At 51.3% G+C, this 12,474-nt stretch overlaps 1 protein-coding gene across 1 annotated transcript in view; it reads right to left on the bottom strand.

The window, feature by feature from the left end:
• Positions 1–2,474: 2,474 nt before the first annotated feature.
• Positions 2,475–12,474, bottom strand: part of NOL9 (nucleolar protein 9) — a 20,001-nt gene continuing 10,001 nt past the window's right edge. The window contains exons 7-12 of the mRNA XM_024756147.1: positions 11,243–11,404; positions 10,757–11,054; positions 10,278–10,389; positions 7,856–8,033; positions 6,410–6,543; positions 2,475–5,804 (exon numbers count right to left, since the gene is read on the bottom strand). Of these exons, the coding sequence (XP_024611915.1) occupies positions 5,655–5,804; positions 6,410–6,543; positions 7,856–8,033; positions 10,278–10,389; positions 10,757–11,054; positions 11,243–11,404 (1,034 nt within the window). The 3' untranslated portion in view covers positions 2,475–5,654. The remainder of the gene's footprint in view (positions 5,805–6,409; positions 6,544–7,855; positions 8,034–10,277; positions 10,390–10,756; positions 11,055–11,242; positions 11,405–12,474) is intronic.

Raw genomic sequence — 12,474 nt, 5'->3', positions numbered from 1 at the left:
AGGGTGACAGGCCCGCTAAAGTGAATGGCACACGTTCGTCTTACTCTCTGGCCACTCAAGGCGGAGACCCCAGCGTGGTAGCTAAGCTTCACTTGGGGGTGTGAGCCAGAGGAGGGCTACACCAGCAGCTCAGACCCTTCCTGGGGTGGAGACAACCCTGCAGTGAGGCCTGGGTGGGTGCTAGGAGTTGTGTGTGACTCACTGCTTCCTAACTCTGTCTTGGGCCAACCGTGGGGCTGGGGGGGAGGGGGAGACAGATGAAGGTCGGAATGAGGGCTCTTATGGGAGCGCAGAGGGGTCAGTGGCTAACACACCCTCAGGCCGTTCCTCTCTGGCCAGGAATGGGGTGTTTTCCAGGCCAGGGCTCTGATTCTGGGGCGCTGGAAGGCTGTTTGATTCCATGAACGCCATTCCTGACCCCCTCTGCCAAAACGCGTCATGGCACGAATCAAAAGTGAACTTACAAATATTGACGGTTTAGAAGGAATTTCACAGCCCTTCTTGAGAGAGGTACAAAGGCACGGTTGGGAACCTATCCCTGACCATCCTGGCGAGGGGGACACAACTTTAATGCACAAAACTGAAGGTTTCAAGGTCTAGGGACCCCTTTCCCCCACCCCGACCTTCCACCTCGCAGGAGAGGAAGCTGGGGAGCAGCTTCCCCCCACCCCCGACCCCGCCTTTTTTTTCCCGCCACTGGCCCCTCCGCGGCAGCTGCCAGGGGAATAGCTCTTCACACGGGACCCTGTTCTTTCTTCTTTCAGGGCTTGGAAGGCTGAAACCGAAAGCCTCCTTCCTCTGCCTTCTCAGAAGACAGGACACCATCTGCACCTAGATCAGAGATGATGGCTAACGCTCACCGGGCGACCCCTGTCTTCCACGCTCTCAAATTCATTAAATCACTGTGAAGGAGAAAATGTGGCCAGCCTGCAGGAGGGGTTCTTAAAGGGCCCAGGCGAATTCAGCAAGCAGCCCCTCCAAGACCCACAAAATCTCCTCTTCTCACTCTGCCGTCCACCCTCCTTTCTGGACCGAAGAGGAAGAAAACATACTCACCGCTTCCTGGACGAAGGCTGAGCCAGCCGCGAGGTGGAGACCCATATTTTGTCAGGACTGAATTCATGTTTGACCTCTGGGGTGGTGGCACCTTGCCTGGCCCTTGAGCCACGTGCTTGACCCACAGTCCCTGTCCCTCTCTGCCCAGCTGCAGTCCCAACACTGGAGGGCTTCTCCCAGACTCAGCCCCAACCTTAATTTCTCCAGCTGAATCGTCTGCACAGAAAACCACCGAGCTCTCAGCCCTGCCAATTCTCTTCTCCGACACAGGCCCCCTGGGCGCTGTATATTTTAACGTATGGACTCTGTGGCCGCGGTTTGCACTGTTTCCTTGCTGGTGGTTTCCTCCCCTTGGATTTTCCACCCCCAAGTACCCATATGCTCCCTGGCACGCACTTCTCACACCGCTGGCTGCCTCAGAGGGTGCCTTCCCTCCTTTCCCAGAAAGCAGTGCCACGAAGACCCTCGTCTCTGCAATGCCAACAGCCAGCAGCAGCCCCCGGCTGGACTCCTCGGTCAGGAGGAAGGCCTGCAAGTTTGGTGGCTTCTTCCCGCCCGGCCGACATTCACAGCCCGGAGACAAGCCCAGGTCCGAAGCATTAGAAAAACCCAAGCCACAGTCCGCCGAGCAGCCAGCAGCATCGGGGCCAGTCGCCATGGCAACCCTTGGCTTCCCAGCCCAACACATTGTCTGCCCGGCTCGGCTGTTTGCCGATTCCCAAGACTGCTTACTCAGCTCCCGGGATCTCCAGATTGGACCTGCTGCCCCTCAACTCCAAGTGCGGCTCCTTTCAGACTGCTCCCTCACCCCGCGGCCCACCCTCTGCCCCATTCTTTTCCTGGCAAAGCCCTGGAAATAACTTTAACTCAGCCAAGGCTTTCTGGAGGCCCTACCTCACGTGGCTCTTCCCCTACTGCACAGATGGCCCCCATATTTATTTTAGCCACTGTTCAGGCTTGGCCTGTCAGCCAAGTCTCGTTGCCTCTACCAGGCCCCACCCTGGGAGCGAGGGCCGAGGGGCTGAGCTCTCGCTCTCGGAGAGGCGGTTACAGACACAGACCCCCGGCTTGCTGGCTAGCTTTCTTTCTATTTGAACTCTTCTGGGAGCAAAATTCTTTTCCCTGCTAATATACTCTCAAAGATAGTCCAGAAACCATTTAACTTACATACATGGGCCCAAAAGGAAAAATGAAGATGAACTCCCACTGGAGTTTATCCCGCTCAATACTGAAACAGAGAAAAGGTGCAGGGCACTTGCTGGGGTTTCCTGTCTTCCCCACTATGGCGCCCAGATTTCACTACCCCCTTTCGATGTTTTCCCCATAACTTCTCCTAAACATTTAAATAATTTCCGAGAATAAAATGGTCTATCTATGTACGTAACAAAATCACACAATTAAATTCACATTCTCAAAAATATTTAATGATACAGAAGTTCACATATTAAGTGAAAAGGGCTGGATAGAAACCACACATACAGTTGAACACCAGTTTTATAAAACAAACACACACGTGCATTTTAGAAAAATACTGGACGAGACAGCATCACAGCATCCACAGGGATTCCGCGGCGGTGGACTTCAGGATCATTTCCTACATGGGTGAACTGGTCACACAATTTTAAAAGCAGTTAGCAGGGTTTATGAGAAACTCCCAGGAGCGGGTGATCGGTGGAAGCCCTGGGACCTTCCTCTCTGGAGCCCTGGGCAGGACCCACAGCAGGAAGAACGCTGTTAAGGGAAACCTGCCCGGGGACTGCCGGGTAAGATGGTTTCCGGTGCCGACAGTTTCTGCTTTGTCCCAGTGTGACTGTGAGGGATACGATCGTGGTCCTGCCTTCTGGATTTACAACCCTTAGAGACAGGCCGCATGCTAAGAGTTACTGCTTCGCCTGCTGTAGACACGCCTCTTGCCCTCCTCACGCAGGGGCCCCGAGGGAAGCGCTATCCGCCCATCTTAGAGGACACAGGCTCAGGTTAAATACGCCCTCAGAGCTACACTGCTAGCCAGTGGCCCAGCCAGAAGGTGAACTCAGAGCTCCAACATCAAAGCCTGCTGCCTTAACCACGACATGGCCTCAACGAAATCTAAGGGGAACAACTACCAGACGCTTTAATAATCACCGTCCCACGTCCCTCGGTCCTCTCGCCGTCTGTCGGGCAGAAACCTGAGTGCCCAGAAGGGTGAGGACCCGCCTGTCACAGGGACCCCAGGAGCGGCAGCCGGGACCCCACCACCCCCATGTCCTCTCTGGCCAGCTACTTCCAGGATCCGATTTTTCAAACACCAAGGCACCTCAAGAGGCAGTTCACCGACCCGTCTCCCCTTTCCTAAGTCCTCAGTTCTAATCTGGGGCCTCAGAGGATACAGTGGTGTCTGCCCCCAACGCCTATCGGGGGACAGATGGAAACAGAACTACCTGTCTTCACAAAATAAAATCAATCCTAGAATTGGAGAATCTTTTCATTTTCATGTCTACCTGTCCTGGAAACAGATCTATCTGAGAGCTGATTTTCCAGAACCACAAAATCAGTGACTAAGGGTTCTTGTTCTAAGTCATATATTCCTTTAATTTTCTTAAAATAAGCATGTACTGCTTTAAAAATCACACACAGAAATGACTGAGTTTTTGTTAAGAGTATCTCCAATGCAGAACTCTCACTACCCATCCTGAGCCATCACAGACAGTGGAAATGACAGAAAGCCCAAACCATCGCCACTGATAGTCAAACACACCAGGTGGATGCACCGTTGCCAGTCTGACTGGCACACCTGGAGCTGACCACAGCGCCCTGTCTCCAGCATCCCTGGATGCTGACAGAGGCCTAGGTGGGCTCCTTGGCCAGGCCATCTCCAGCCTCCGTATGGCCAGCTGACCAATGGCTGACAGCTCCCTCTAGCGGCAACGTTTGTTTTCTTTACCGATGGGGACTGAAGCCCGCAGCCTTAATGGTCAGCAGGAAACAGGCAAAAAGCGAGCCTGGATTTAATGAAAATGCAAATGACAGGCCACCACTTGCTGCTGAAGACCTACAGTATTATTGTAAAGGTACAGGAACTTGGGAAGGAGGCAAAAAGTTGATGGTGGATTGTCTGTTAATAGTCTTTGCAAGGCCAAGAAAGAAAACCATGTACAAGTTAAATTTAGATATAAATAAGAAGCAACTAAGAAGCTAGACATTAGGGTGGGGGGGTGGGATGAACTGGGCGATTGGGATTGACATGTATACACTAATATGTATAAAATGGATAACTAATGAGACCCTGCTGTATAAAAAAAAATAATAAATCTTTTTTAAAAAAGAAGCCCTTCCTGCAGGGCCCCCTTTGTTCCTCTGGTAGAAACAATCACAGTAAATACAAGTCTCCGTATGCAGATTAAATGGTTCCCACTGCAAAAAAAAAAAAGGGAAGCTAGACATTAAATGGTCTCTAGGGTTTCACACCTGATCCTGGACGGTGACAAGGGCTCTACAAGATGAGATGAGAAGCCACGTGAGTACTTAAGACAATGACAGTCAACGGTTTAAATGAATGTAAACATTAAAACCCACACATCCTAATAGCTGTCCTTCAACACATTCTGCTAGGAAGCTGGAATTCACAACACCAGTTTGAAAGGCTACCTCAGCGTCCTAAACGCAGAAATGGTGACCTGACCTGGCTGTCCGGATTGTTTACCAAAACCACTTCCAACCTGGGAGGTTAAAGAATCCTGACCACCAGGGAGAAGATGGAGTTCCATCGTTGGCCCCAAAGCCCCCTGGGAGAACAGCACCATCACCGACACAGAGTTCAGGTCCAGCCACCGAGCCCAAGAGCACGATGAGCTGCTCCCCCGGTCCTTCCTCCAAACAGCCTAGTGTCTGGCTCTGCCCACTGTGCGTTTTTAATCTCAGATGTGAAGTCAATTAGGACAAATCTGGTTTTAAAGAGGCCCCAAGACAGGCTTCCTGGATTTGAGAGCATTTTTTCAGCATAAAATTTTTCAGCATCAGATTTTAAAAAGGAAGAAGAAGGGCTCTGGAGTCAAACTTTTATCTCTGAAACATTGATTACCTTTAACAGACCAAACAGAGGCTTAACCCTTGGCCCACACGCATGGACGGGGTTGGAGAGCATCCAACGCGCAGGGATGGGAACGCCCCCCGCCCCGGGGGGGAAGGACCACAGGGCGCCACCACATTCCGCTATGCCCTCCATCCTGCTGGCCAGACTGCCTTCCTCCTTGGGATGTTTCTGTGGCTCCCATTACTCTATTTTTATCCAGATGCCAACAACCAGGTCCTGCAAAAACTTTACGAGGAATCTACCATGTTCTTTCTGTTTCAATGGCGCACAAACTTTTCCCTGCTGCTTTACTCCCTTAGAAAATAAAACAGAAGACCAGGGCACACCTCTCGGTCATGTCGACTTAAGAACAGACTTAAATGTACTCTAAACATACCCACGAGCTATGCAGAAAACACTGCACCATTTGCTACGTAAGCGCGCCGTTCCGTTCGTGGCCACAGAACCCCATCAGTCCGCTGGTGCCAGCCTGGAGACAGTCAAGCTCTCGGAAGAAAAGGTCCTTCCCTTATTAAGAACATCAGGATCAGTTTGTTTTTCGATAGAATTTAGGTTTGGGGTGCACTTTCTCTTTACGTGTTTCCTCAGTTTCTCTTGCTCCAATTTTCTCTGATGCTCCAGGAAGTTTAAAATTATAATCTGTTGTGATGTAAGGTATCGTCCCTTCGAGCCCACGCTGAAACGGAAACACAGAGAAAATACTTCAAATCCAGCCAAGACGGAAGACAGTGTTAAAAGTGAGAGTCTGAGGAAGGTCCTCTCACTCCTAAGACACTCGGCTCCGCTCCCCTGGAAGGGCCCACTTACAATTCAACCCCACAAACACATCAAACAGCATGAGAATGAGGGTGGGGACTTCTCTCTCAAACGGGCAGAACGAGCCGGTGGGGAGGGGGACACTGGTGCCTCCCCAGCTGCCTGCAGGCCCTGCCATTTGGTTTGGGGCCACACGGATGCCCTTGGCCAACGTGACCCTCCATGGCCTTCCCATGGGGACCCCTGAAGACTGTCTTCAGGGAGGGCTCATCATGGGGATGCCACCTCTGCTCTTTTCTCCCACACGCACGTCTGCAACGACGGCTCCACCACGGGGCTCCTGGCCGTGCGTGATGGCGACTCTGGGCCCCAGACCTTTAGGCCACGCTGACACACCACCACGGGGTGTGAGCTTCCCAGACAATAACCTGCTCCCCCGTGACTCTCGCCCCGACTTCAGGCCCCCACTCTCTACTGTGGACACGGCCAGCGAGCTCCAGGGCTGCCCCCGGGGGCCATACTCACCTGGCTCTTGAGAACACACTGTGGAATGGAAATGGTTCCAACCAGCAGACAGTTCACGTTTCTTAGCTCTTCTGGGGGCACAGGAGTGAGGATGTGGTAAAGCCTCTTCTCCATGTCGATCCCTCTACAAATTCCTTGAAAGCACACAAAACACACAAAAATCACCCTTTCTGGAAGATATCAAACTTCCCAACCATTCAGAATTGTAGAATGGCTTTTAAAATAAGAGCTTCAAGTTCAACTGTGTTTTGCTTTAAAAATACAAAGTGGCATATTTGAATATCTGAAGACACTTGGTACCCTTCTTGTTCAGCTGTGAGAAACCCAAGTCCTACACTGTCTTAACTAAGGTGCACCTGGGCCAGGGAGAAAGCCACCAGTGGGGAACGCAAAGATGACTCAGCCTCTCCCCACCACCGATCCCTTCTTTACCGTCTGTACTAAAGCATACGAGTTCTGTGGAAATGCTTTCGAGAAGTTCAGTGTTGTATAAATCAAGAACACATATTAACTGAGGGTTTTGCTAATCTTGAGGTGTGTAGGCCCAGCCCCCTTCCAGAAGTATACACTGACAGTTACTGATCTCAGTGAGCTGGGGGACGATCACGTAAGGCAGGTTTGGTGAGGGACGCAGGGACCCAAGGCTGCCAGGCACCACGGGGCTGGGTCCACATGCTGGACCTGTGCGAAGGGACGCACCAGGATGCGGTGTGATCTCGTATGTGCTCAGATCACCCCTGACCGTGGGGAGTCCAGTTACACAGCTTTTCCACTAGTCCAGGGCAAGAAATGAGACGGGCGTGGTGAGAAGAGGTGAGATGGAGGAGTCTGACTTTCTGAAAACGAAACCACCAGGCCTGCGAGTGGGCTGGATGTGGAGAATGAAAGCAAGGGGGTGCCAAGAAGGACCCAGGGGCCTGACCCAAACACCAGAGTAAATCTTCAAAGGACTGTTCATGGCCTGGGAACTGGGGATGGTGCGGGCTAGGAGGAGGAGATCTGGGGAGAACATCAGGGGAGGGGTAGAAGGACCTATCAGGACTCAGTTTGGGACCCAAGTCTTAGGTGCCAGTGAGACATCCAAGCGGAGAAGTGCCGTGGTCACATGGGCTTGGAGCTCTGATGCACCGTTGTGCTGGAGAGACCCCACGGACGTCAGCCTAAGATGGACTCAGAGCCCCAGCAGTGGGTGGGAGGGCCCACGGAAAACATGTCAGATGAGAAGGAGGCCGTGACCAGGCCCTTAGGAATCTTGGAGGAGAAGCAGAGAAAGAACCGCTTCTTTCCTGCCCTCCAGCCCGCAGAGCCCGCTATACAGAAGACAGAGAAGCTAAGCTCTCTGGCCACTCCAGCCAAGTGACGGCGACAAGGTCGAGCCCAGCCATCGACAGTTAAGAAGCGGGTCAGTTTCAGTAGGTTTACAGACAGTGTCCCTCTCAGACTCACCAAACCCCAAACAATCACAGATGGGCGTCTGGGCAAGCAGGATGGGCCCACTTGCATATCCTCTGACATCATCCAGGATCTTGCAAAGCCCAACCCAGCTGGCATTCACAGCGTATAATATGTGGGTAGGAGCGACATCAGCGTGGATAATCCGGAGTGCCACGGCATTGAAAGGGACCTGAAAGATACATGCGCATCCCCCTCTATGAATTCTACTTGAAAGACTACTTTTAATTTTTACAAGTCGACTCACCAGCTATCTGAAGTTCTATCTGCCAAACCACCTCCCAAGAAATATCTAAACAGAATGCAAACACCAACCAGCATTTGTTTAGTGCTTCACCGTTCTAATACAGAGAACCTAGGAAACTAAAACAAAGCTCCTGTATACCAGCAATACCTGCTGGAAATCTAAACTGAATGCCTGGAACTTTGTCTACAGAGACACAATGAGATGCAAGTTTGGAGACATCCTACATGAGCTGAAGTTGACGGAGGGAGACTATGAAAACCCCTCACTGAAGTCTCCTGATGGGAGAAAGTAAAAATCCATTCAGCGAGAAAAAGCCTCCATTCACTCCCTAATTTAATTATTGCAATAAGAAAAATGGATTGCATTCCCGGAGCACGAGGTAAATAATTACTTTTAACATGTAACTTTCTGGGTAATTTCAAACTTTTAAAGTAGAAAAACTTTTTTTTTTTTTAAATTTTATTTTTGACTGCGTTGGGTCTTTGTTGCTGCACGTGGGCTTTCTCTAGTTGCAAGGAGTGGGGGCTACTCTTCGTTGCGGTGCGCGGGCTCTAGGCACTTGGGCTTCAGTAGTTGTGGCGTGCGGGTTCAGGAGTTGTGGCTCGCGGGCTTAGTTGCTCCGCGGCATGTGGGATCTACCTGGACCAGGGCTCGAACTTGTGTCCCCTGCATTGGCAGGCGGATTCTTAACCACTGTGCCACCAGGGAAGTCCCCCTCACATTTGTTTTTGAAGCCTAAATAATATGTATAACAAAATGCTTTTCTGGGGACTTCCCTGGTGGCGCAGTCATTAAGAATGACTGCCATAACTACTGAAGTCAGTGCACCTAGAGCCTGAGCTCTGCAACAGAAGAAGCCACCACAACGAGAAGCCCACACACGGCAATGACGAGTAGCCCCCGCTCAGCGCAAGCAGAGAAAAGCCTGCGCAGCAACGAAGACCTAATACAGCCAAATAAATAAAATTTTTAAAAATTGTTTAAAAAACAAATGTGAATTTGTAACAAAAGGCTGTTTAAATTACTGGCAGGTTCAGTTATAGAGCATCACCAAGTGAGTAAACTGCAGTAAATCAACCAAAACTCCAATAAACCAACTGCCTTAGGTTCTTCAGTGGAGATGACTTGGAAGCCTGGAGCCAATCTCTCCATCAGGCTCAGGAAACACATCCTTGCCCCCCAGGTCACAGCCCCTGCCTGTGCAACCTCAGGCCAGTGTGTCTACCTGGCTGTGCCCAGTTTTCTACACTGTGAGCGGGGTCTGTAACAGCACCTCCCCGGCAGGCTGCCACGCCAGGTAATGTGCTCGGCAGAGCGCGTGGCACAGCGGGTGCTCAGCACTGCACAGGCCACACAGCAGAGCTGAGTACCCTGGGCTCTAGAGTCAGGCCGCCTGGGCACCAGTCCCGGCCCAAACTTTTACTATGGGCCTTTGGGCAAGCTGACTCAGTGCCCCTGGCCTCAGTTCTGCCGTCTGTAAAGTGGGGATAATAACAGCACCTCGGTGAGTAAAGGAGTTAACCCAGGCTTAGAAGAGAGCACAGCACAGGGTGAGCACTTAGTAATGCGACCTGTTGCTGTTTTATTCTGTCATCATTTGGAATCCTAATGTTATGGTGGTTTCTTCCCAAATGAATTTCTTCAGAGGTTGGAATCCAAGATGCATATACCCTAGTGCCAGAATCTACTTGCGACGATATGTGAAACAGTTTAAGAGTGTTCTCCGGGTGCCAGGCCCTGCTGTGAGCACTCGTGAAATCTGCACAAGCGTTCTGCGAGGTCTGGCACCGCTGTTCCCAGCTGAGAGCCCAAGTTGCACCCAGCCAGTCAGTGCAAGGGCGGAGATGGGCTGCCAGGGTGTAATCCCAGCGCCACCTCTGGTATTAGTAGAACATTCTTAGCCAGGATGGAACCAGAGTCAGGCCCAGCACAGCAGCGAAGAGCTCGGCTCTGGAGCTGGGCTGCCTGGGTCTGTGGCCAGCTGTGCCACTCACACTGGATCACTCAGCTCCCATCTGTAAAGCGGGGACAGTCACCAAATCTACACCATAGGGCTGCCCTGAGGACTAAATGAGTGAGGTGCTATGAAGTGGTCAAAGTGCTCTCGGCACACAGGCATAGGCGTGTTTAAGTAACCCAAATAAAGACAATTCCAAGAGTTCAGGTCACCTGATAGGGTGTCAGACCATGTAAGGGACACAGTGGCTTTGGCACTGGGGGCTGCAGCTGGCCAAGGTAACTCAGCACTGCCAACTCGCGAAGGACTTTGTTATGTGATTCTCTGAAAAGTAAATCACAATGAGGTAAACAGAGATTTAACCTTACAGGCCCACCTCCCACTGGAGACATCACACAGATTCTACACACACAGCCCACGTTCCAACCTTAGCATCTGCAGACCCTGCCCTTCCATAAACCCCCTGGAAATCCTTCAAGTCAAAGGCCCTGGCAAGCAGACCTGGAAGCCAATTCTGGATGTTTCCACCGGGAAAGTAACATTCAGAAAATAACTGACTCTCCTTCATAAACAGATAGCTGTGACAGAGATCTGAAAAATTTTAGAGGACTATTCCTTTGAAGGAATTGAGGACAGAAGGCCTTGTAAGGCTGAAGAAAACTAACTTCTCCAGCCATGATGCTTTGCTTACCTATTTCTTGGAGTTTTTCCAGACACAAACTCCGACTTAACGGACATCAGTTTGTATCCAGTAAAGAGAAGTGGATTCTCCTTTTCTTCGTCAGCAAATTCTAAACTGTCTGCAAATTCTGCCAGGTGGAATCCTCTGTTTCTGACTTTGGACGTGCTCTTTGTGTACAAGCCGTCCATGCTGTCCACGTAGCTTGGGCTGAGGTCTGGCATGTACCTACCCCGGTCGGAGCTGAACTGAACGACGTGGCTGGGAGACAGCAGTCGGATCAGGTCAATAAGAAGCAGGAGACCCTGGTCTACGAGGAAGGAGACCACGGGAGCACAGTTAGCGCACAGAGAGGCGACGCACTCCTGCAACAAGCTGGACTGCTTCTGAGACAAGGAACTGCCCCAAAACCGGGCTTCAGCACTAACGTCTGGAAGCCACGCACTTATTCCCACTGCCCAACCCTCCCGTCCAGCCCATGCGCCTCGGCGGGCTTACCTGCCACCCAGCCCATCGTGTTGACGATAAGAGGGGACTCTCTCTTGTAGGAGCTGAACACATACTTTATTATCTCAATATAATTTTCAAAGCTGTTTTTACAAGAAGGCTTCCCATAATAGACCATGTTCTGGGGTGTCCTCTGGTGGGTGAAAGGTGGTCCTAAGACGATAAAGATGAGCGTCATCGATCCGGGAGAACCTAAGAGGCGGCGAGGGTTTTGGCCCAGCCATTGTCTCTGACGAAGCTCCTCAGGAAATCCGAGCCCGTCCTACCACTAGGAATAGCTGTGCTCCTACTTTCGGAAGTCTAAGCTTTCAACTTCATACAAAGACACGCTCACGATTACGTACACAGTTAACCCCAACTAAGTCCTAATACAGCCACTCACTCAACAAACATTTACTGAACACCTACTGAATGCTGGGCATTGTCCTAGATACTTAGGACATTTCTGTGAACTGAACAAACATCCCTACAGGGCTGACACACTAAGGAAACGACGATTAATAACAGCAGCAGTCACCTGTTGGACTACAGTACTGTGTCCTACGTATGCTACACACACAGTCTCTAGTTTTCATAAACACCCTGTGAGACAGGAAGCATTACTTTTCCCCATTTTTACAGACAAGGAAATTGAGAAAGAGATTAACCTGACCAAGGTCACACAGCTAGTAGAAATCAGCTGGACTTGAACTCAGGTGGTCCAGCTCCAGAGCTCATACTCCCTAATCACAACAGCAGTCTGTCCATCCCCTCTGGCTGGGGCCAGCGCCCACAGCAGACAGGTGGCCAGGATGACGTCGCAACACAGTTGGCGGGGCAAGGGCCTTGGTCAATGCGGTTGGGGCGAGGCCGCCTGGGAAAGAGCTGGCGAGGCTCCCCTCCAGGTCGGGGCCAGGGGATTCGGGGCAGCCCACAACAGAAAGGGTGGCCTGCGTAGTCGAGGGACTGAGCCAATACAAGGGGAATGAGCAAATATGTAAATATACTGAGAATAACGGCAGCCAGGGTTCTTACCATCAGAGAAGGAACTTATAAATATGGAAGGGGGAAGGCTACCTAGAATGAACCCTGGGTGCTAGATTAGAATCGGAATGATCAGTGCAGGGAACTCCCTGGCGGTCCAGTGGTTAGGACTCCACGCTTCCACTGCAGGGGGCCCAGGTTCGATCCCTGGTCGGGGAACTAAGATCCCGCAAGCCACGTGGTGCGGCCAAAAAAAAAAA

Source organism: Neophocaena asiaeorientalis, unplaced genomic scaffold (assembly GCF_003031525.2).
Source record: "Neophocaena asiaeorientalis asiaeorientalis breed wild unplaced genomic scaffold, Neophocaena_asiaeorientalis_V1.1 scaffold1247, whole genome shotgun sequence".
Taxonomy (NCBI): domain Eukaryota; kingdom Metazoa; phylum Chordata; class Mammalia; order Artiodactyla; family Phocoenidae; genus Neophocaena; species Neophocaena asiaeorientalis.
Note: the sequence above shows the minus strand (reverse complement) of the source record. Positions and strands in the feature narration are given on the sequence as shown.